Source organism: Agelaius tricolor, unplaced genomic scaffold (assembly GCF_023055355.1).
Source record: "Agelaius tricolor isolate 1412-34295 unplaced genomic scaffold, bAgeTri1.0.p SCAF_68, whole genome shotgun sequence".
Lineage (NCBI taxonomy): Eukaryota > Metazoa > Chordata > Aves > Passeriformes > Icteridae > Agelaius > Agelaius tricolor.
Genome location: NW_027269328.1, coordinates 1,524,463 through 1,549,043, shown reverse-complemented (window position 1 = coordinate 1,549,043; position 24,581 = coordinate 1,524,463). Strand labels below are relative to the sequence as shown.

Below are 24,581 nucleotides of genomic sequence, written 5' to 3'. Positions count from 1 at the left end.
GGGGGGGAAAAAGGGAAAAAACAGGGAAAAATCCGGGAGAAAAAGGGGGGGAAAAGGGGAAAAATCCGGGAAAAAAAGTCCTGGGGAAATAAGGGAAAAAAAACTAAAAAAACCAGGGAAGAAAAAAAAAAATAAAATTCTAAATAAGAATAATTTTAAAAATCTGGGAAATAAAAAATGAAAATATCAGGAAAAAATCCTAACAAAAATCCGGGAAAAAAAAAAAAAAAAACCAACAAAAACCTCAAAGATTCCCAAAAAATCCGGGAAAAAAAAATCCGGGGAAAATCCAAAAAAAATCCCCAAAAAATCCAGGAGAAAACCTGGAAAATCCGGGAAAATTCCCCCAAAAATCCAGGAAAAAACCTGGAAAAAACCTGGAAAAACTCAAAAAAATTCCAGGAAAAAAACCAGGAATAAACCTGGAAAAATCCGGGAAAAATGCCTCAAAAATCCTGGAAAATTCCCAAAAAGCTGATGGAAAAAGCCAGGAAAAACCTTGAAAAATTCAGGGAAAAAACCAGGAAAAAAACTGGAAAAAACCTGGAAAATTAAAAAAAATCCAGGAAAAAACCTGGAAAAAAACCTGGAAAATCCCCCCAAAAGTCCTGGAATCGTCCTTTAAAAATCCGGGGAAAATCCCAAAAACATCCCCAAAAAATCCCGGAGGAAAAAATAAAAAATCCCCCCAAAATCCTAAAAAAAATCCTAAAAAAATCCTGGAAAATTCTGGAAAAATCCAGGAAAAAGCCCCCAAAATCCCCCCCAAAAATCCTGGAAAAATCCTAAAAAAATCCTGGAAAATTCCTGAAGAAATCCAAGGAAAATGCCCCAAAAATTCCCCCCAAATCCTAAAAAAATCCTAAAAAAATCCTGGAAAAATCCAGGGAAAAGCCCCCAAAATCCTGGAAAAATATTAAAAAAAATCCCCCCCAAATGAATTAATTTATTATTTAAATGATTTAATTAATTAATTATTAATTATTATTATATTCATTATTAATGTATTTATTATATTAGATCCATCATTACCATATTTGTTTATAGTACCTTAAATTAATTAATGTATTTATTATTAATTATTAATATATTAATTATTAATGTATTCAATAGATCTATTATTTAATCAATTTATTCATTATCATTATTAATATTTTCATTATTAATGTATTTAATATATTAGATCCATTATTACCACATTTATTTATATTACTTTAAAGTAATTAATTTTTTATTAATTACTAATATATTCATTATTATTGTATTGAATATATTAGATTCATTATTACCATATTTATTTATATTACCTTAAATTGATTAATTTATTCAGTATTAATGTATTTAATATATTAGATTAATTTTAACCATATACATTTATATTACTTTCAATTAATTAATTTAATTATTATTAATATATTCATTATTAATGTATTTTATATATTAAATCCATTATTACCATATTAATTTATATTACAATAAATTAAGTAATTTTTTCATTATTAATTATTAAAATATTCATTATTAATGTATTAATATATTAGATCCATTATTACCATATTTATTTACATTACCTTAAATTAATTCATTTATTATTAATTATTATTAAATTCATTATTAATGTATTAAATATGTTAGATTCATTACTGCCATATTTATTTCTATTACATTAAATTAATTTATTATTAATTATTAATATATTCATTATTAATGTATTTAATAGATTAGATCCATTATTACTGTATTTATTTATATTCCTTAAATTAATTAATTAATTATTAATTATTAATATGTTTATTATTAATGTGTTTAATATATTAGATCCATTATTACCATATTCATTTATATTACATTAAATTAAGTATTTTTTTCATTATTAATTATTAAAATATTAATTATTAATGTATTTAATATATTAGATTCATTATTACCATATTTATTTGTATTACATTCAATTAATTATTAATATATTCATTATTAATGCATTAATATATTAGATCCAGTATTACCATATTTATTTATAGTACCTTAAATTGATTAATTTATTCAGTATTAATGTATTTAATATATTAGATTAATTTTAACCATATACATTCATATTACTTTCAATTAATTAATTTAATTATTATTAATATATTCATTATTAATGTATTAATATATTAGATCCATTATTACCATATTTATTTATATAACATTAAATTAATTTACTTATTATTAATTATTAATAAATTCATTATTAATGTATTAATATATTAGATCCATTATTACCATATTTATTTACATTACCTTAAATTAATTCATTTATTATTAATTATTAATAAATTCATTATTAATGTATTAAATAGGTTAGATTCATTACTGCCATATTTATTTATATTACATTAAATTAATTTATTATTAATTACTAATATATTCATTATTAATGTATTTAATAGATTAGATTCATTATTACTGTATTTATTTATATTCCTTAAATTAATTAATTAATTATTAATTATTAATATGTTTATTATTAATGTGTTTAATATATTAGATTCATTATTGCCATATTTATTTTTATTCCTTAAATTAATTAATGTATTTATTATTAATTATTAATATAGTAATTATTAATGTATTTGATATATTAGATCTATTATTACTATATTTATTTATATTACATTAAATTAATTTATTTACTTATTATTAATTATTAATATAGTAATTATTAGTGCATTTATTAGATCCATGATTACCATATTTATTTATATTACATGAAATGAATTAATTTATTCATTATTCATTATTAATAGATTAATCATTTATGTATTTAGTATATTTGGTTCATTGTTTCCATGTTTTTTAATATTACCTTAAATTAATTCATTTATTTATTACTAATTATTACTATTATTATTCATTATTAATGTATTTAATATATTAGATCCAGTATTAATATATTTATTTATATTACACTAAATTAATTAATTTATTCATTATTAATATATTTAATATATTAGATTAATTATTACCTTATTCATTTACATTACTTTAAATTAATTAATTTATTTATTATTAATATATTCATTATTAATGTATTTAATATATTAGGTTAATTATTCCCATATTTATAATACATTAAATTAATTAATTTATTTTTATTGATTATTTATATATTCATTAATAATGTATTTGATATATTAGATTAATTATTGCCATATTTATTTCGATTACACTAAATTAATTAATTTATTCATTATTAATTATTAATATTTTCATTATTAATGTATTTAATATATTAGATCCATTATTACCATGTTTATTTCTATCACATTACATTAATTAATTTAACCATTATTAATTATTAATATATTAATATTTAATATATTCAGTTCATTATTACCGCATTAATTAATTCCCTAATTTATTCTTATTATTCATTAACCCATTCATTATTCCCATATTAATTCCTATCAGGATCCATTCATTATTCTTAATTAATTCCTTTCTCCTTAATTAATTCATTTTCCACCCCCATTTCTATAATTAACAGCTCAAATTAATTAATGAGCAGCAGAGAAATCGTAACAGAGCAAATGAATTCTGCAATTACCAACCCTCATTAATTAATGAATTACCCATGCTTTAATTCCAGAACCTCAGTAATGAGTCATTAATGAATTCATTGTTTAATTACATAACTTCATTAATGATTCATTCATTCAATGTTTAATTACATAACTTCAGTAATGATTCATTCATTCATTGTTTAATTCCATAACTTCAGTAATGATTCATTGATTAATTACCCATTCTTTAATTACATAACCTCATTAATGATTCCTTCATTAACCCATTGTTTAATTACATAACCTCAGTAATGATTAATTCATTGTTTAATTACATAACCTCATTAATGATTCATTCATTCTTTAATTACATAACCTCATTCATGATTACTTAATTAATTCATTCTTTAATTACATAATCTCATTAATGATTAATTCATTGTTTAATTACATAACCTCAGTAATGATTCATTCATTGTTTAATTACATAACTTCAGTAATGATTCATTCATTAATTACCCATTCTTTAATTACATAACCTCATTACTGATTCCTTAATGAATTCATTCTTTAATTACATAACCTCAGTAATGATTAATTCATTGTTTAATTACATAACCTCAGTAATGATTCATTAATTAATTCATTCTTTAATTACATAACCCCATTAATGATTCATTCATTAATTACCCATGCTTTAATTACATAACCTCAGTAATGATTCATTAATTCATTCATTCTTTAATTCCATAACCTCAGTAATGATTCATTAATTAATTCATTCTTTAATTACATAACCCCTTTTATGAGTCATGCATTAATTACCCATGCTTTAATTACGTAACCTCATTACTGATTAATTCTTTAATTCATTCTTTAATTCCATAACCTCAGTAATGATGCATTCATTCATTCATTAATTCTTTAATTAATTCATTAATTAATTCATTCTTTAATTACATAACCTCATTAATGATTCATTAATTAATTACCCATTGTTTAATTACATAACCTCAGTAATGATTCATTCATTAATTCATTCCTTAATTACATAACCTCATTAATGATTCATTAATTCATTCTTTAATTACATAACCTCAGTAATGATTCATTCATTCTTTAATTACAGAACCTCATTCATGATTCCTTAATTCATTCATTCTTTAATTACATAACCTCATTAATGATTAATTCATTGTTTAATTACATAACCTCATTAATGATTCATTCATTCATTGTTTCATTACATAACCTCAGTAATGATTCATTGATTCATTAATTCATTCTTTAATTACATAACCCCATTAATGATTCATTCATTAATTACCCATGCTTTAATTACATAACCTCAGTAATGATTCATTAATTACCCATTCTTTAATTCCATAACCTCAGTAACGATTCATTAATTAATTCATTCTTTAATTACATAACCCCTTTTATGATTCATTAATTAATTACCCATTCTTTAATTACATGACCTCAGTAATGATTCATTCATTCATTCATTGATTAATTCCATAACCTCATTAATGATTCCTTAATTAATTCATTCTTTAATTACATAACCTCAGTAATGATTAATTAATTAATACATTGTTTAATTACATAACCTCATTCATGATTCATGCATTAATTACCCATTCATTAATTCCATAACCTCAGTAATGATTCCTTAATTAATTCATTCTTTAATTCCATAACCTCATTAATGATTCATTCATTAATTACCCATGCTTTAATTCCATAACCTCATTCATGATTCATTCATTAATTCATTAATTCATTCTTTAATTACATAACCTCAGTAATGATTCATTCATTCATTCTTTAATTCCATAACCTCATTCATGATTCATTCATTAATTACCCATTCTTTAATTCCATAACCTCATTAATGATTCATTCATTCATTGTTTAATTCCATAACCTCAGTAATGATTCATTCATTAATTACCCGTTCTTTAATTCCATAACCTCATTAATGATTCCTTCATTAACCCATTGTTTAATTACAGAACCTCAGTAATTATTCGTTCATTAATTCATTGTTTAATTTCGTAACCTCAGTAATGACTCATTCATTAATTACCCATGCTTTAATTCCATAACCTCAGTAATGATTCATTCATTCATTCATTCATTCTTTAATTAATTCATTAATTAATTTCCCATTCTTTAATTTCATAACCTCAGTAATGATTCATTCATTCATTCATTCATTCTTTAATTAATTCATTAATTAATTTCCCATTCTTTAATTTCATAACCTCAGTAATGATTCATTCATTCATTCATTCATTCTTTAATTAATTCATTAATTAATTTCCCATTCTTTAATTTCATAACCTCAGTAATGATACATTCATTACTCATTCTTTAATTACATAACCTCATTCATGATTAATTAATTAATTAAGTCATGCTTTAATTACAGAACCTCATTCATGATTCATTCATTCATTCATTCATTCATTCTTTAATTACATCACTTCATTAATGATTCATTAATTACCCATTCTTTAATTCCATAACCCCATTCATGATTCATCCATTAATTAATTCATTCTTTAATTCCATAACCTCAGTAATGATTCATTAATTCATTCATTAATTCATTGTTTAATTCCATAACCTCAGTAATGATTCATTAATTCATTCATTAATTCATTGTTTAATTCCATAACCTCAATAATGATTCATTAATTCATTCATTCTTTAATTCCATTACCTCATTAATTAATAATTAATTAATTCATGCTTTAATTCCATAACCTCATTAATGATTTATTCATTCATTCTTTAATTACATAACCTCATTAATGATTCACTAATTCATGCTTTAATTACATAACCTCAGTAATTATTCATTAATTCATTGTTTAATTACATAACCTCAGTAATGATTCATTAATTAATTACCCATTCTTTAATTCCATAACCTCAGTAATGATTCATTCCTTAATTACCCATGCTTTAATTACATAACCTCATTAATGATTAATTAATTAATTAATTCATGCTTTAATTCCATAACCTCATTAACGATTCATTCATTAATTCATTCATTGTTTAATTACATAACCTCAGTAATGATTCATTCTTTAATTCATGCTTTAATTACATAACCTCAATAATGATTTATTAATTAATTCTTTCCTTAATTACATAACCGCATTAATGATTCATTCATTAATTACCCATTCCTTAATTACATAACCTCATTAATGATTCATTAATTATTTCATGCTTTAATTACATAACCTCACTAATGATTCATTCATTAATGCAATCTTTAATTGCATAACCTCAGTAATGATTCATTAATTAATTTATCCATTCTTTAATTACATAACCTCATTAATGATCCATTAATTACCCATGCTGTAATTACATAACTTCAGTAATGATTCATCCATTAATTTATTCGCGCTTTAATTACATGACCTCATTCATGATTCATTCATTCTTTCTTTAATTATATAACCTCAGTAATGATTCATTCATTCATTCATTAATTCTTTAATTAATTCATTAATTACGCATTCTTTAATTACATAACCTCATTAATGATTCATTCATTAATTCATTGTTTAATTACATAACCTCAGTAATGATTAATTCATTCTTTAATTCCATAACCTCAGTAATGATTCATTAATTAATTCATTCTTTAATTACATAACCTCAGTAATGATTAATTATTTAAATAATTCATTCATTCAGTCTTTAATTCCATAACCTCATTCATGATTCATTCATTCATTAATTCATTCATTCTTTAATTACACAACCTCATTAATGATTCATTCATTAATTACCCGTTCTTTAATTCCATAACCTCATTAACGATTCATTCATTCATTAATTCATTGTTTAATTACATAACCTCATTACTGATTCATTAATTATGCATTGGTTAATTACATAACCTCAGTAATGATTCCTTAATTAATTCATGCTTTAATTACATAACTTCATTAATGATTCATTCATTAATTAATCCATGCTTTAATTACATAACCTCAGTAATGATTCATTCATTGTTTAATTCCATAACCTCAGTAATGATTCATTAATTAATTCATGCTTTAATTACATAACCTCATTATTGATTCCTTGATTAATTCATTCTTTAATTACATACCTTCAGTAATGATTCATTCATTAATTACCCATGCTTTAATTCCATAACTTCAGTAATGAGTCATTAATTAATTACCCATGCTTTAATTCCATAACCTCATTAATGATTCATTAATTATTTCATGCTTTAATTACATAACCTCACTAATGATTCATTCATTAATTCAATCTTTAGTTGCATAACCTCAGTAATGATTCATTAATTAATTTATCCATTCTTTAATTACATAACCTCATTAATGATCCATTAATTACCCATGCTGTAATTACATAACTTCAGTAATGATTCATCCATTAATTACATGACCTCATTCATGATTCATTCATTCTTTCTTTAATTATATAACCTCAGTAATGATTCATTCATTCATTAATTAATTCTTTAATTAATTCATTAATTACGCATTCTTTAATTACATAACCTCATTAATGATTCATTCATTAATTCATTGTTTAATTACATAACCTCATTAATGATTCATTCATTCATTCATTCATTCTTTAATTACATAACCTCAGTAATGATTCATTAATTAACTCATTCTTTAATTACAGAACCTCAGTAATGATTCATTCATTACCCATGCTTTAATTACATAACCTCATTCATGATTCCTTAATTAATTCATGCTTTAATTACATAACCTCATTAATGATTAATTCATTAATTACCCATTCTTTAATTACATAAGCTCAGTAACGATTCATTAATTAATTCATTCTTTAATTACATAACCCCTTTTATGAGTCATGCATTAATTGCCCATGCTTTAATTACATAACCTCATTACTGATTAATTCATTAATTCATTCTTTAATTCCATAACCCCAGTAATGATGCATTCATTCATTAATTAATTCTTTAATTAATTCATTAATTCATTCATTCTTTAATTCCATAACCTCATTCATGATTCATTCATTAATTCATTCTTTAATTACCTAACTTCATTAATGATTCATTCATTCATTCATGCTTTAATTACCTAACCTCATTAATTATTGATTAATTAATTCATTCTTTAATTCCATAACCTCATTCATGATTCCTTAATTAACTCATTGTTTAATTACATAACCTCATTAATGATTCATTAATTCATTAATTAATTCATTGTTTAATTACATAACCTCTGTAATGATTCATTAATTAATTCATGCTTTAATTCCATTACCTCATTTATGATTCATTCATTCATTGTTTAATTACATAACCTCATTAGTGATTCATTAATTAATTCATTCTTTAATTCCATAACCTCATTCATGATTCATTCATTAATTCATGCTTTAATTACCTCACTTCATTAATGATTCATTCATTAATTACCCATTCTTTAATTACGTAACCTTATTACTTATTAATTAATTAATTGTTTAATTACATAACCTCAGTAATGATTCATTCATTATTTACCCGTTCTTTAATTCCAAAACCTCAGTAATGATTAATTAATTGAGTAATTAATTAATTGTTTAATTCCATAACCTCAGTAATGATTCATTAATTCATTAATTCATTCTTAAATTACATAACCCCATTAATGATTCATTCATTAATTCATTCATTCTTTAATTACATAACCTCATTAATTATTGATTAATTAATTCATTCTTTAATTCCATAACCTCATTCATGATTCCTTAATTAACTCATTGTTTAATTCCATAACCTCAGTAATGATTCATTAATTCATTAATTAATTCATTGTTTAATTACATAACCTCTGTAATGATTCATTAATTCATTCATTCTTTAATTCCATTACCTCATTAATTAATAATTAATTAATTCATGCTTTAATTCCATAACCTCAGTAATTATTCATTAATTCATTGTTTAATTACATAACCTCATTAATGATTCATTCATTCATTCATTCATTCTTTAATTCCATAACCTCAGTAATGATTCATTAATTAACTCATTCTTTAATTACAGAACCTCAGTAATGATTCATTCATTACCCATGCTTTAATTACATAACCTCATTCATGATTCCTTAATTAATTCATGCTTTAATTACATAATCTCATTAATGATTAATTCATTGTTCAATTCCATAACCTCAGTAATGATTCATTAATTACCCATTCTTAAATTACATAACTCAGTAATGATTCATTCATTAATTAATTCATTCCTTAATTCCATAACCTCATTAATGATTCATTCATTAATTCATTCTTTACTTCCATAACCTCATTAATGATTCATTAATTAATTACTCATTCTTTAATTACATAACCTTAGCAATGATTAATTAATTAATTAATTCATTCATTCTTTAATTACACAACCTCATGAATGATTCATTCATTCATTCTTTAATTACATAACCTCATTAATTAATAATTAATTAATTCATGCTTTAATTCCATAACCTCATTAATGATTCACTAATTCATGCTTTAATTACATAACCTCAGTAATTATTCATTAATTCATTGTTTAATTACATAACCTCAGTAATAATTAATTAATTAATTATCCATTCTTTAATTGCATAACCTCAGTAATGATTCATTCCTTAATTACCCATGCTTTAATTACATAACCTCATTAATGATTAATTAATTAATTAATTCATGCTTTAATTCCATAACCTCATTAACGATTCATTCATTAATTCATTCATTGTTTAATTACATAACCTCAGTAATGATTCATTCTTTAATTCATGCTTTAATTACATAACCTCAATAATGATTAATTAATTAATTCTTTCCTTAATTACATAACCGCATTAATGATTCATTAATTAATTAACTCATTCTTTAATTCCATAACCTCATTCATGATTCATTAATTAATTCATGCTTTAATTACATAACATCATTAATGATTAATTCATTCTTAAATTACATAACCTCAGTAATGATTCATTCATTAATTACCCATTCTTTAATTACATAACCTCATTCATGATTCATTCATTAATTCATTCATTCTTTAATTACATAACCGCATTAATGATTCATTCATTAATTACCCATGCTTTAATTACATAACCTCATTCATGACTCATTCATTAATTCATTGTTTAATTACATAACCTCAGTAATGATTCATTCATTCTTTAATTACATAACCTCATTCATGATTACTTAATTAATTCATTCTTTAATTACATAACCTCATTAATGATTAATTCATTGTTTAATTACATAACCTCATTAATGATTCATTCATTAATTACCCATGCTTTAATTCCATAACCTCAGTAGTGATCCATTCATTAATTCATTCTTTAATTACATAACCTCCTTAGTGATTCATTCATTAATTAATCCAATCTTTAGTTTCATTACCTCATTAAGGATTCATTAATTCATTAATTAATTCTTTAATTAATTCATTAATTAATTACCCATTCTTTAATTCCATAACCGCATTAATGATTCATTCATTAATTCATTCATTCATTCTTTGATTCCATAACCTCATTAATGATTCCTTAATTCATTCATTCTTTAATTACATAAGCTCAGTAATAATTAATTCATTAATTCATTCATTGTTTAATTACATAACCTGAGTAATGATTCATTGATTCATTAATTAATTATTTAATTAATTCATTCATTAATTACACATTCTTTAATTACATAACCTGAGTAATGATTCATTAATTCATTCATTCTTTAATTACATAACCTCATTAATGATTCATTCATTAATTCAATCTTTAATTCCATAACCTCATTAATTAATCATTAATTAATCATTAATGAATTCCTTGGTTCCCTGCAGGATTTCCCGGCCTCTCCATGGGGATTTTCCCCCTTTGGCTTTGGCTCCTCGGCTGCCTCCAGCTGCTGCAAGGGGGTGAGAAACGGCCCCAAAATCCCCCAAAATTCCCCCAAAAATGCCCCCAAAAATGCCCCAAAAATGCCCCAAAATCCCCCAAAAATATAAAAAAAAAATCTCCCCAAAATCTCCCAAAATCCCCCAAAAATGCCCCAAAATTCACCCAAAAATGCCCCCAAAATCCCCCAAAAATGCCCCCAAAATCCCCCAAAAATATCAAAAAAAAATCTCCCCAAAATCTCCCAAAATCCCCCAAAAAATTCGCCAAAAATTCAAAAAAAATTCCCCCAAAATTTAAAAATAAATCCTTCAAAATTCCCCAAAAAATTCCCTCCAAATTCCCCCAAATTCTCCCAAATTTCCACCAAAATTTGCTTTAAAAAATTCCCCCAATTTCACCCAGAATTCCTCCCAAAATTCCCCCAAATTCACCAAAAATTCCCCAAAATTCCTCCAGAAATTTTCCCAATTTTCCCCCAAATTCTCCACCAAAATTTGCTAAAAATTCTCCCAAATTTCACCCAGAATTCCTCCAAAAATTCTCCAAAATTCCCCCAAAATCCCCCAAAAATATAAAAAAAAATTCTCCCCAAAATCTCCCAAAATTCCAAAAAAAATTTCACCAAAAATGCCCCAAAAATTCGCCAAAAATTCAAAAAATTCCCTCCAAAATTCCCACAAAATTCTTCTAAAACCCCCAAAAATTTCCCCCAAAGTTCGTCCAAAATTGCCCCCAAAATTCTTCCAAACTTCCCCAAAATTCCCCCAAATTCCCCCAAATTTCACCCAGAATTCCCCCAAAATTCACCCAAAATTTCCCCAAAATTCTCCCAATTTTCCACCAAAATTTGCTAAAAATTCCCCCAAATTTTACCCAGAATTCCCCCAAAAATTTCCCCAAAATTCCCCCAAATTCTCCCAAATTTCACCCAGGATTCCTCCAAAAATCCCCCAAAAATGCCCCAAAATCCCCCAAAAATATAAAAAAAAAATTCTCCCCAAAATCTCCCAAAATTCCAAAAAAATTCACCAAAAATGCCCCAAAAATTCGCCAAAAATTCAAAAAATTCCCTCCAAAATTCCCACAAAATTCTTCTAAAACCCCCAAAAATTTTCCCTAAAGTTTGTCCAAAATTGCCCCCAAAATTCTTCCAAACTTCCCCAAAAAATCCCCCAAAATTCCCCCAAATTTCACCCAGAATTCCTCCAAAATTCACCCAAAATTTCCCCAAAATTCTCCCAATTTTCCACCAAAATTTGCTAAAAATTCCCCCAAATTTCCCCCAGAATTCCCCCAAAAATTCCCCCAAAATTCCCCCCAAATTCTTCTAAAATTGCCCCCAAATTCCCCCAAATTTCACCCAGAATTCCTCCAAAAATTCCCCAAAATCCCCCAAAAATATAAAAAAAAATTCTCCCCAAATCTCCCAAAATCCCCCCAAAAATTCGCCAAAAATTCAAAAAAAATTCCCCCAAAGTTTAAAAATAAATCCTTCAAAATTCCCCAAAAAATTCCCTCAAAATTCCCCCAAATTCTCCCAAATTTCCACCAAAATTTGCTAAAAATTCCCCCCCAAATTCTCCCAAATTTCCACCAAAATTTGCTTTAAAAAATTCCCCCAATTTCACCCAGAATTCCTCCCAAAATTCCCCCAAATTCACCAAAAATTTCCCCAAAATTCCTCCAGAAATTTTCCCAAATTTCCCCCAAATTCTCCACCAAAATTTGCTAAAAATTCTCCCAAATTTCACCCAGAATTCCTCCAAAAATTCCCCAAAATTCCCCCAAAATCCCCCAAAAATATAAAAAAAAATCTCCCCAAATCTCCCAAAATTCCAAAAAAAATTCACCAAAAATGCCCCCAAAAATTCGCCAAAAATTCAAAAAATTCCCTCCAAAATCGCCCCAGAAATCTCTGAACACCCCCCCCAAAATCCCCAAAAATTTAAAAATAAATCCAAAAAATTCCCCCCAAATTATTCTAAAATCCCAAAAAGTTTCCCCAAAAATTGCCCCGAAATTTCCCCAAAATTCTCCCAAATTTCCACCAAAATTTGCTAAAAATTCCCCCAAATTTTACCCAGAATTCCCCCAAAAATTTCCCCAAAAATTTCCCCAAAAATTTCCCCAAAAATTCCCCAAAATTTCACCCAAAATTCTCCCAATTTTCCACCAAAATTTGCTAAAAATTCCCCCAAATTTTACCCAGAATTCCCCCAAAAATTCCCACAAAATTCCCCCAAATTCCCCCAAATTTCACCCAGAATTCCTCCAAAAATTCCCCAAAATTCCCCCAAAAATTCCCCCAAATTTCACCCAAAATTTCCCCAAAATTCTCCCAAATTTCCACCAAAATTTGCTAAAAATTCCCCCAAATTTTACCCAGAATTCCCCCAAAATTCCCCCAAATTCTCCCAAATTTCACCCAGGATTCCTCCAAAAATTCCCCCAAAATTCTTCCAAAATTCCCCAAAAAAATCCCCCAAAATTCCCCCCAAATTCTTCCAAAATTCTCCCAAAAATTCCCTCAAATTTTCCAAAGTTCCTCCAAAATTTCCCCCCAAAAATCCCCAAAAATTCCCCCAAATTTCACCCAAAATTCTTCCAAATTTCCACCAAAATTTGCTAAAAATTCCCCCAATTTCACCCAGAATTCCCCCAAAAATTTCCACAAAATCCTCCCCAAATTTGCTAAAAATTCCCCCAAAATCCCCGCAAAAATTTTCCCAAAATTTCCCTCAAATTTTCCAAAGTTCCTCCAAAATTCCCCCCAAAAAATCCCAAATTTCACCCAGAATTCTTCCAAAATTCCCCCCAAAATTCTCCCAAATTTCCCCCAGAATTCCCCCAAAATTCCCCCAAATTCTCCCAAAAATTCCCCCAAATTTCACCCAGAATTCCTCCAAAATTCACCCAAAATTTCCCCAAAATTCGCTAAAAATTCCCCCAAATTTTACCCAGAATTCCCCCAAAATTCCCCCAAATTCTCCCAAATTTCACCCAGGATCCCTCCTAAAATTCCCCCAAAAATTCCCCAAAAATGTCTCCAAAATTCCCCAAAAAAACCCCAAAATTCTCCCCAAATTCTTCCAAAATTCTCCCAAAAATTCCCTCAAATTTTCCAAAGTTCCTCCAAAATTTCCTCCAAAAAATCCCCAAAAATTCCCCCAAATTTCACCCAAAATTCTCCCAATTTTCCACCAAAATTTGCTAAAAATTCCCCCCAATTTCACCCAGAATTCCTCCAAAAATTCCCCCAAAATTCCCCCAAATTCCCCCAAATTCCCCCAAATTTTACCCAGAATTCCTCCAAAATTCACCCAAAATTTCCCCAAAATTCTCCCAATTTTCCACCAAAATTTGCTAAAAATTCCCCCAATTTCACCCAGAATTCCCCCAAAAATTCTCACAAAATTCTCCCCAAATTTGCTAAAAATTCCCCCAAAATCCCCGCAAAAATTTTCCCAAAATTTCCCTCAAATTTTCCAAAGTTCCTCCAAAATTCCCCCCAAAAAATCCCAAATTTCACCCAGAATTCTTCCAAAATTCCCCCCAAAATTTGCTAAAAATTCTCCCAAAATTCTTCTAAAATTCTCCCAAAATTTTCCCCCAAAATTGCCCCAAAATTCTCCCAAATTTCACCCAGAATTCCTCCAAAAATTCCCCCCAAAATTCCCCCAAATTTCTCCCAGAATTCCTCCAAAATTCACCCAAAATTTCCCCAAAATTCTCCCAATTTTCCACCAAAATTTGCTAAAAATTCCCCCAAATTTCACCCAGAATTCCTCCAAAAATTCCTGAAAACTCCCCCAAAAATGCCCCAAAAATATAAAAAAATTCTCCCCAAATCTCCCAAAATTCCAAAAAAAATTCACCAAAAATGCCCCCAAAAATTCGCCAAAAATTCAAAAAATTCCCCCCAAAATCCCCCCAGAAATCTCTGAACACCCCCCGAAAATCCCCAAAAATTTAAAAATAAATCCCAAAAAATTCCCCCCAAATTATTCTAAAATTCCCAAAAATTTCCCCCAAAAATTCCCCCGAAATTTCCCCAAAATTCTCCCAATTTTCCACCAAAATTTGCTAAAAATTCCCCCAAATTTTACCCAGAATTCCCCCAAAAATTTCCCCAAAATTCCCCCCAAATTCTTCTAAAATTGCCCCCAAATTCCCCCAAATTTCACCCAGAATTCCTCCAAAAATTCCACAAAATTCCCCCAAAAATCCCCCAAAAATATCAAAAAAAATTCTCCCCAAAATCTCCCAAAATTCCAAAAAAAATTCACCAAAAATGCCCCCAAAATTTGCCAAAAATTCAAAAAATTCCCTCCAGAATCGCCCCAGAAATCTCTGAACACCCCCCGAAAATCCCCAAAAATTTAAAAATAAATCCCAAAAAATTCCCCCCAAATTATTCTAAAATCCCAAAAAGTTTCCCCAAAAATTCCCCCGAAATTTCACCCAAAATTCTTCCAAAATTTCCTCCAAATTCTCCCAATTTTCCACCAAAATTTGCTAAAAATTCCCCCAAATTTCACCCAGAATTCCCCCAAAAATTCCCCCAAATTCTCCCAAATTTCACCCAGAATTCCTCCAAAATTCACCCAAAATTTCCCCAAAATTCTCCCAATTTTCCACCAAAATTTGCTAAAAAATCTCCCAAATTTCACCCAGAATTCCTCCAAAAATTCCTGAAAATTCCCCCAAAAATGCCCCAAAAATATAAAAAAATTCTCCCCAAATCTCCCAAAATTCCAAAAAAAATTCACCAAAAATGCCCCCAAAAATTCGCCAAAAATTCAAAAAATTCCCCCAGAAATCTCTGAACACCCCCCGAAAATCCCCAAAAATTTAAAAATAAATCCCAAAAAATTCCCCCCAAATTATTCTAAAATCCCAAAAAAATGCCCCAAAAATTCCCCCGAAATTTCCCCAAAATTCTCCCAAATTTCCACCAAAATTTGCTAAAAATTCCCCCAAATTTTACCCAGAATTCCTCCAAAAATTTCCCCAAAAATTCCCCAAAAATTCCCCAAAAATTCCCCAAAAATTCCCCCAAAATTTCCCCAAAGTTCTCCCAATTTTCCACCAAAATTTGCTAAAAATTCCCCCAAATTTTACCCAGAATTCCCCCAAAAATTCCCCCAAAATTCCCCCAAATTCTCCCAAATTTCACCCAGAATTCCTCCAAAAATTCTTCCAAAATTCCCCCAAAAATCCCCCAAAATATAAAAAAAAATTCTCCCCAAATCTCCCAAAATTCCAAAAAAAATTCACCAAAAATGCCCCCAAAAATTCGCCAAAAATTCAAAAAATTCCCTCCAAAATTCCCCCAGAAATCTCCAAACCCCTCCCCCAAAATCCCCAAAAATTTAAAAATAAATCCCAAAAAATTCCCCCCAAATTATTCTAAAATCCCAAAAAGTTTCCCCAAAAATTCCCCCGAAATTTCCCCAAAATTCTCCCAATTTTCCACCAAAATTTGCTAAAAATTCCCCCAAATTTTACCCAGAATTCCCCCAAAAATTTCCCCAAAATTCCCCCAAATTCTCCCAAATTTCACCCAGGATTCCTCCAAAAATTCCCCAAAATTCTTCCAAAATTCCCCAAAAAAATCCCCCAAAATTCCCCCAAAATTCTTCTAAAATTCTCCCAAAAATTCCCTCAAATTTTCCAAAGTTCCTCCAAAATTTCCCCCAAAAATTCCCAAAAATTCCCCCAAATTTCACCCAAAATTCTTCCAAATTTCCACCAAAATTTGCTAAAAATTCCCCCCAATTTCACCCAGAATTGCCCCAAAAATTCCCCCAAAATTTTCCCAAAATTTCCCCCAGATTTTCCAAAGTTCCTCCAAAATTCCCCCCAAAAAATCCCAAATTTCACCCAGAATTCTTCCAAAATTCCCCCCAAAATTCTCCCAAATTTCCCCCAAAATTTGCAAAAAATTCTCCCAAAATTCTTCTAAAATTCTCCCAAAATTTTCCCCCAAAATTGCCCCAAAATTCTCCCAAATTTCACCCAAAATATCCCCAAAAATTTAAAAATAAATCCCCCAAAATCCCCAAAATTTCCCCCAAAATTCTCCCAAATTTGCTTTAAAATCCCCCCAAAATTCTCCCAAAATTTCCCCCAAATTTTCCAAAATTCCCCCTGAAAAATTCCTCAAGAATTTCCAATGAATTCCTGAATAATTCCCAAATAATTCCCAATCATTCCCAATTAATTCCTGAATAATTCCCAATTAATTCCCAAATAATTCCCAATTAATTCTGGAATAATTCCCAATAATTCCCAAATAATTCCCCAATAATTCCCAATTAATTCTCGATTAATTCTGGAATAATTCCCAATTAATTCCCCAATTAATTCCTGAATAATTCTGGAATAATTCCCCAATTAATTCCCCAATTAATTCCTGGATAATTCCCAATTAATTCCCCAATTAATTCCTGAATAATTCTGGAATAATTCCCCAATAATTCCCAATTAATTCTCAAAAAATTCCCAATTAATTCCCCAATTAATTCCCCAATTAATTCTGGAATAATTCCTGAATAATTCCCCAATAATTCCCAATTAATTCTGGAATAATTCCCCAATAATTCCCCAATAATTCTCCAATAATTCCCAAATAATTCCTGAATAATTCCCAATAATTCCCAAATAATTCCCAAATAATTCCCAATTAATTCTGGAATAATTCCCAATAATTCCCAAATAATTCCCAATTAATTCCCAATTAATTTCCCCAATAATTCCCAATTAATTCTCAATTAATTCTGGAATAATTCACAAATAATTCCCCAATTAATTCCTGGATAATTCCCAATTAATTCCCAATTAATTCCTGAATAGTTCCCAATTAATTCCCCAATTAATTCCTGAATAATTCTGGAATAATTCCCCAATAATTCCCAATTAATTCTGGAATAATTCCCCAATAATTCCCAAATAATTCTTTATTAATTCTGGAATAATTCTCCGATAATTCCCAAATAATTCTCCAATAATTCCCAATTAATTCCCAATTAATTCCCCAATTAATTCTGGAATAATTCCCCAATAATTCCCAAATAATTCTCAATTAATTCTGGAATAATTCCCCAATAATTCCCAATTAATTCTCAAAAAATTCCCAATTAATTCCCCAATTAATTCTGGAATAATTCCTGAATAATTCCCCAATAATTCCCAATTAATTCTGGAATAATTCCCCAATAATTCCCAATTAATTCTGGAATAATTCCCAATAATTCCCAAATAATTCTCAAAAAATTCCCAATTAATTCCCCAATTAATTCCCCAATTATTTCTGGAATAATTCCCAATAATTCCCAATTAATTCCCCAATTAATTCCTGGATAATTCCCAATTAATTCCCCAATTAATTCCTGAATAATTCTGGAATAATTCCCCAATAATTCCCAATTAATTCTGGAATAATTCCCCAATAATTCCCAATTAATTCATTAATAATTCCCAATTAATTCCCCAATTAATTCCCAATTAATTCCCCAATTAATTCCCAATTAATTCCCCAATTAATTTTGGAATAATTCCCCAATAATTCCCAAATAATTCTTTATTAATTCTGGAATAATTCTCCAATAATTCCCAAACAATTCTCCAATAATTCCCAAATAATTCTCAAATAATTCCCCAATTAATTCCCAATTAATTCCCAATTAATTCCCAATTAATTCCCCAATTAATTCCCAATTAATTCCCCAATTAATTCTGGAATAATTCCTGAATAATTCCCCAATAATTCCCAATTAATTTTGGAATAATTCCCCAATAATTCCCAATTAATTCTCAATTAATTCTGGAATAATTCTCCAATAATTCCCAAACAATTCTCCAATAATTCCCAAATAATTCCCAATTAATTCCCCAATTAATTCTTGAATAATTCCCAATTAATTCCCAATTAATTTTGGAATAATTCCCCAATAATTCCCAAATAATTCTCAAAAAATTCCCAAATAATTCCTGAATAATTCCCAATAATTCCCAAATAATTCCCAATTAATTCTGGAATAATTCCCAGTAATTCCCAAATAATTCCCAAATAATTCTGGAATAATTCCCAATTAATTCCCCAATAATTCCCAAATAATTCTCGATTAATTCTGGAATAATTCCCAATTAATTCCCCAATTAATTCCTGAATAGTTCCCAATTAATTCCCCAATTAATTCCTGAATAATTCTGGAATAATTCCCAATAATTCTCAATTAATTCTCGATTAATTCCTGAATAATTCCCCAATGATTCCCAATTAATTCTGGAATAATTCCCAATTAATTCCCAATTAATTCTCAATTAATTCTGGAATAATTCTCCAATAATTCCCAAACAATTCTCAAATAATTCCCAATTAATTCCCCAATAATTCCCAAATAATTCTCGATTAATTCTGGAATAATTCCCAAATAATTCCCAATTAATTCTGGAATAATTCCCAATAATTCCCAAATAATTCCCAATAATTCCCAATTAATTCCCAATTAATTCCCCAATTAATTCTGGAATAATTCCCAATTAATTCCCCAATTAATTCCCAATTAATTCCCCAATTAATTCTGGAATAATTCCTGAATAATTCCCCAATAATTCCCAATTAATTCTGGAATAATTCCCAATAATTCCCAATTAATTTTGGAATAATTCCCAATAATTCTCAATTAATTCTGGAATAATTCCCCAATAATTCCCAATTAATTCTCAAAAAATTCCCAATTAATTCCCAATTAATTCCCCAATAATTCCCAAATAATTCTCGATTAATTCTGGAATAATTCACAAATAATTCCCCAATTAATTCCTGGATAATTCCCAATTAATTCCCAATTAATTCCTGAAAAGTTCCCAATTAATTCCCCAATTAATTCCTGAATAATTCTGGAATAATTCCCCAATAATTCCCAATTAATTCTGGAATAATTCCCAATAATTCCCAAATAATTCTCAAAAAATTCCCAATTAATTCCCCAATTAATTCTCGATTAATTCTGGAATAATTCACAAATAATTCCCAATTAATTCCCCAATTAATTCTGGAATAATTCCTGAATAATTCCCCAATAATTCCCCAATTAATTTTGGAATAATTCCCCAATAATTCCCAAATAATTCTTTATTAATTCTGGAATAATTCTCCAATAATCCCCAATTAATTCCCAATTAATTCCCAAGTGATTCTCAATTAATTCTGGAATAATTCCCAATAATTCCCAAATAATTCTCGATTAATTCCTGAATAATTCCCCAATGATTCCCAATTAATTCTGGAATAATTCCCAATTAATTCCCAATTAATTCCCCAATTAATTCTGGAATAATTCCCCAGTAATTCCCAATTAATTCTCGATTAATTGTGGAATAATTCTCCAATAATTCCCAAATACTTCTCAAAAAATTCCCAATTAATTCCCAATTAATGCCCCGATCAATTCCCAATTAATTCCCAATTAATTCCCCAATTAATTCTGCAATAATTCTCAAATAACTCCTTAACAATTCCCCAGTAATCCCCCAATAATTCTGGATTAATTCATTAATAATTCCCAAATCATTCCCCAACAACTCCCAATAATTCCCAATTAATTCCAGAATAATTCCCAATTAATTCCCTACTAAATCTGGAATAATTCCCCAATAATTCCCAATTAATTCCGGAATATTTCTGGAATATTTCTGGAATATTTCCGGAATATTTTCTGGAATTTTTCTGGAATATTGCTGGAATATTTTCTGGAATATTTCCGCAATATTTCCTGATTAATTCTGGGATATTTCTGCAATATTTTCTGGGATATTTCTGGAATATTCCTGGAATATTTCTTGAATATTTCCGAATTATTTCCGGAATATTTCTGGAATTTTTCTGGAATATTACTGGAATATTTCTAATATTTCTAATATTTCCGCAATATTTCCTGATTAATTCTGGGATATTTCTGGGATATTTTCTGGGATATTTCTGCAATATTTCCTGATTAATTCTGGGATATTTCTGCAATATTTCCGGGATATTTCTGGAATATTTCTGGAATATTTATAATATTTCTGCAATATTTCCTGATTAATTCTGGGATATTTCTGGGATATTTTCTGGGATATTTCTGCAATATTTCCTGATTAATTCTGGAATATTTCTGCAATATTTTCTGGAATATTTCTGGGATATTTCTGCAATATTTCTGGAATATTTTTGGGATATTTCCGCAATATTTCCTGATTAATTCTGGGATATTTCTGGGATATTTTCTGGGATATTTCTGGAATATTTTCTGGAATATTTTCTGGAATATTTCTAATATTTCCGCAATATTTCTGCAATATTTCCTGATTAATTCTGGGATATTTCTGGGATATTTCTGGGATATTTCCGGGATATTTCTGGAATATTTCTGGAATATTTATAATATTTCTGCAATATTTCCTGATTAATTCTGGAATATTTCTGGGATATTTTCTGGGATATTTCTGCAATATTTCCTGATTAATTCTGGAATATTTCTGGAATATTTCCGCAATATTTCCTGATTAATTCTGGAATATTTCCGGAATATTTTCTGGAATATTTCCTGATTAATTCCCGATTAATTCTGGATTATTTCTGGAATATTTCTGGGATATTTTTGCAATATTTCCTGATTAATTCTGGGATATTTCTGGGATATTTTTGCAATATTTCCGGGATATTTCCGGGATATTTCTGAAATATTTCTGGAATACTTTCTGGAATATTTATGCAATAATTCTGGGATATTTTTGCAATATTTCCGGACCCTTTCCGGACCCTTTCCGGCGCGTTCGGTGGCGGCGCAGGGCGGGCGCAGCGGCGCAGCCATGCCGAGGACCGGCTCTTCAAGCGCCTTTTCTCCGGCTACAACCGCTGGTCCCGGCCCGTGCCCAACACCTCCGACGTCGTCATCGTGCGCTTCGGCCTCTCCATCGCCCAGCTCATCGACGTGGTGCGTCGGGATTCCTGGGATTCTGGGGCTGGAATTCCTGGGATTCCGGGGCTGGAATTCCTGGGATTCTGGGGCTGGAATTCCTGGGGTTCTGCAGTTGGAATTCTTGGGATTCGGGGGTTGGAATTCACAGGATTCGGGGGTTGGAATTTCTGAGATTCCGGGGCTGAGATTTCTGGGATTCTGGGTCTGAAATCTCTGGGATTCTGGGGTTGAATTCCCAGGATTCTGGGGCTGAAATTTCTGGGATTCTGGGGTTGGAATTTCCGGGATTCCGGGGCAGGAATTTCTGGGATTCTGGGGTTGGAATTCCCGGGATTCCGGGGCTGAAATTCCTGGGATTCTGGAGCTGAAATGTCTGGGATTCTTGGGCTGGAATTCCGGGGATTCTGGAACCAAAATTTCTGGGATTCTGGGGTTGGAATTCCTGGGATTGAGGGGCCGGAATTTCTGGGATTCTGGGGTTGGAATTCCTGGGATTGAGGGGCTGGAATTTCTGGGATTGTGGGACTAGGAAATCCTGGCATTCTGGGGGTGAAATTTCTGGGATTCCGGGGCTGAAATTTTGGGGTTTCAGGAGCTGAAATTCCTGGGATTCTGGGGTTGGAATTCCCGGGATCCTGGGGTTGGAATTTCTGGGATTCTGGGGTTGGAATTTCTGGGATTCTGGGGCTGAAATTTCTGGGATTATGGGGATGACTTCCTGGCATTCTGCGGCCAAAATTTCTGGGATCTTGGGATTGGAATTTTTGGGATTCCGGGGCTGAAATTTCTGGGATTCTGGGCTTGGAATTTCTGGGATTCTGGGGTTGGAATTTCTGGGATTCTGGGGTTGGAATTTCTGGGATTCTGGGGGTGAAATTCCTGGGATTGAGGGGCCGGAATTTTTGGGCATGCTGGGGCTGAAATTTCTGGGATTGTGGGGCTGGAATTCTGGGGATTCCGGGGGTGAGGTTTCTGGGATTCTGGGTCTGAAATCTCTGGGATTCTGGAGTTGGAATTTCTGGGATTCTGGGGCTGAAATTTCTGGGATTCTGGGGTTGGAATTCTAGGATTCTGGGGCTGAAATTTCTGGGATTTCCTGGGATTCCAGGGCAGAAATTTCTGGGATTCCGGGGCTGAAATTTCTGGGATTCTGGGGTTGGAATTCTTGGGATTGTGGGGCTGAAATATCTGGGATCCTGGGATTGGAATTCCTGGGATCCTGGGGTGGGAATTTCTGGGATTCTGGGGTTGGAATTTCTGGGATTCTGGGACTGAATTCCCAGGATTCCGGGGCTGAAATTTCTGGGATTCTGGGGTTGGAATTTCTGGGATTCTAAGGTTGGAATCCCTGGCATTCTGGGGCCAAAATTTCTGGGATTGTGGGGTTGCAATTTCCGGGATTCGCAGGTTGGAATTTCCGGGATTCTGGGGCTGAAATTTCTGGGATTCTGGGGTTGAATTTCTGGGATTCTGGGGTTGGAATTCCTGCGATTCTGGGGCTGGAATTCCTGGGATTCTGGGGTTGGAATTCCTGGGATTCTGGGGTTGGAATTCCTGGGATTGAGGGGCCGAAATTTCGGGGATTCTGGGGGTGAAATTTCTGGGATTCTGGAGCTGAAATTTCTGGGATTCCGGGGCCAAAACCTCCGGGATTCTGGGGTTGAAATTTCTGGGATTCTGGGCTGGGAATTCTCGGGATTCCAGGGCAGAAATTTCTGGGATTCTGGGGTTGGAATTTCTGGGATTCTAAGGTTGGAATTCCTGGCATTCTGGGGCTGGAATTCCTGGGATCATGGGGCTGAAATATCTGGGATTCTGAGGCCAAAATTTCTGGGATTCTGGAGTTGGAATTCCTGGGATTGAGGGGCCGGAATTTCTGGGATTCTGGGGTTGGAATTCCCGGGATTCTGGAGCTGAAATTTCTGGGATTCTGGGGTTGGAATTTCTGGGATTCTGGGGCCAAAATGTCTGGGATTCTGAAGTTGGAATTCTAGGGATTTACGGCTTAAAATTTCTGGGATTCTGGGATTAGAATTCCTGGGACTGTGGGGCCAAAATTTCTGGGATTCTGGGGTTGAATTTTCTGGGATTCTGGGGTTGGAATTCCTGGG

The 24,581-nt window shown here is 30.1% G+C and overlaps 1 protein-coding gene across 1 annotated transcript in view; it reads left to right on the top strand.

The window, feature by feature from the left end:
- Positions 1-24,581, top strand: part of CHRNA2 (cholinergic receptor nicotinic alpha 2 subunit) — a 36,897-nt gene that overhangs the window by 2,503 nt on the left and 9,813 nt on the right. The window contains exons 2-3 of the mRNA XM_071417139.1: positions 11,446-11,520; positions 22,340-22,485. Coding sequence (XP_071273240.1) covers positions 11,463-11,520; positions 22,340-22,485 — 204 coding nt within the window. The 5' untranslated portion in view covers positions 11,446-11,462. The remainder of the gene's footprint in view (positions 1-11,445; positions 11,521-22,339; positions 22,486-24,581) is intronic.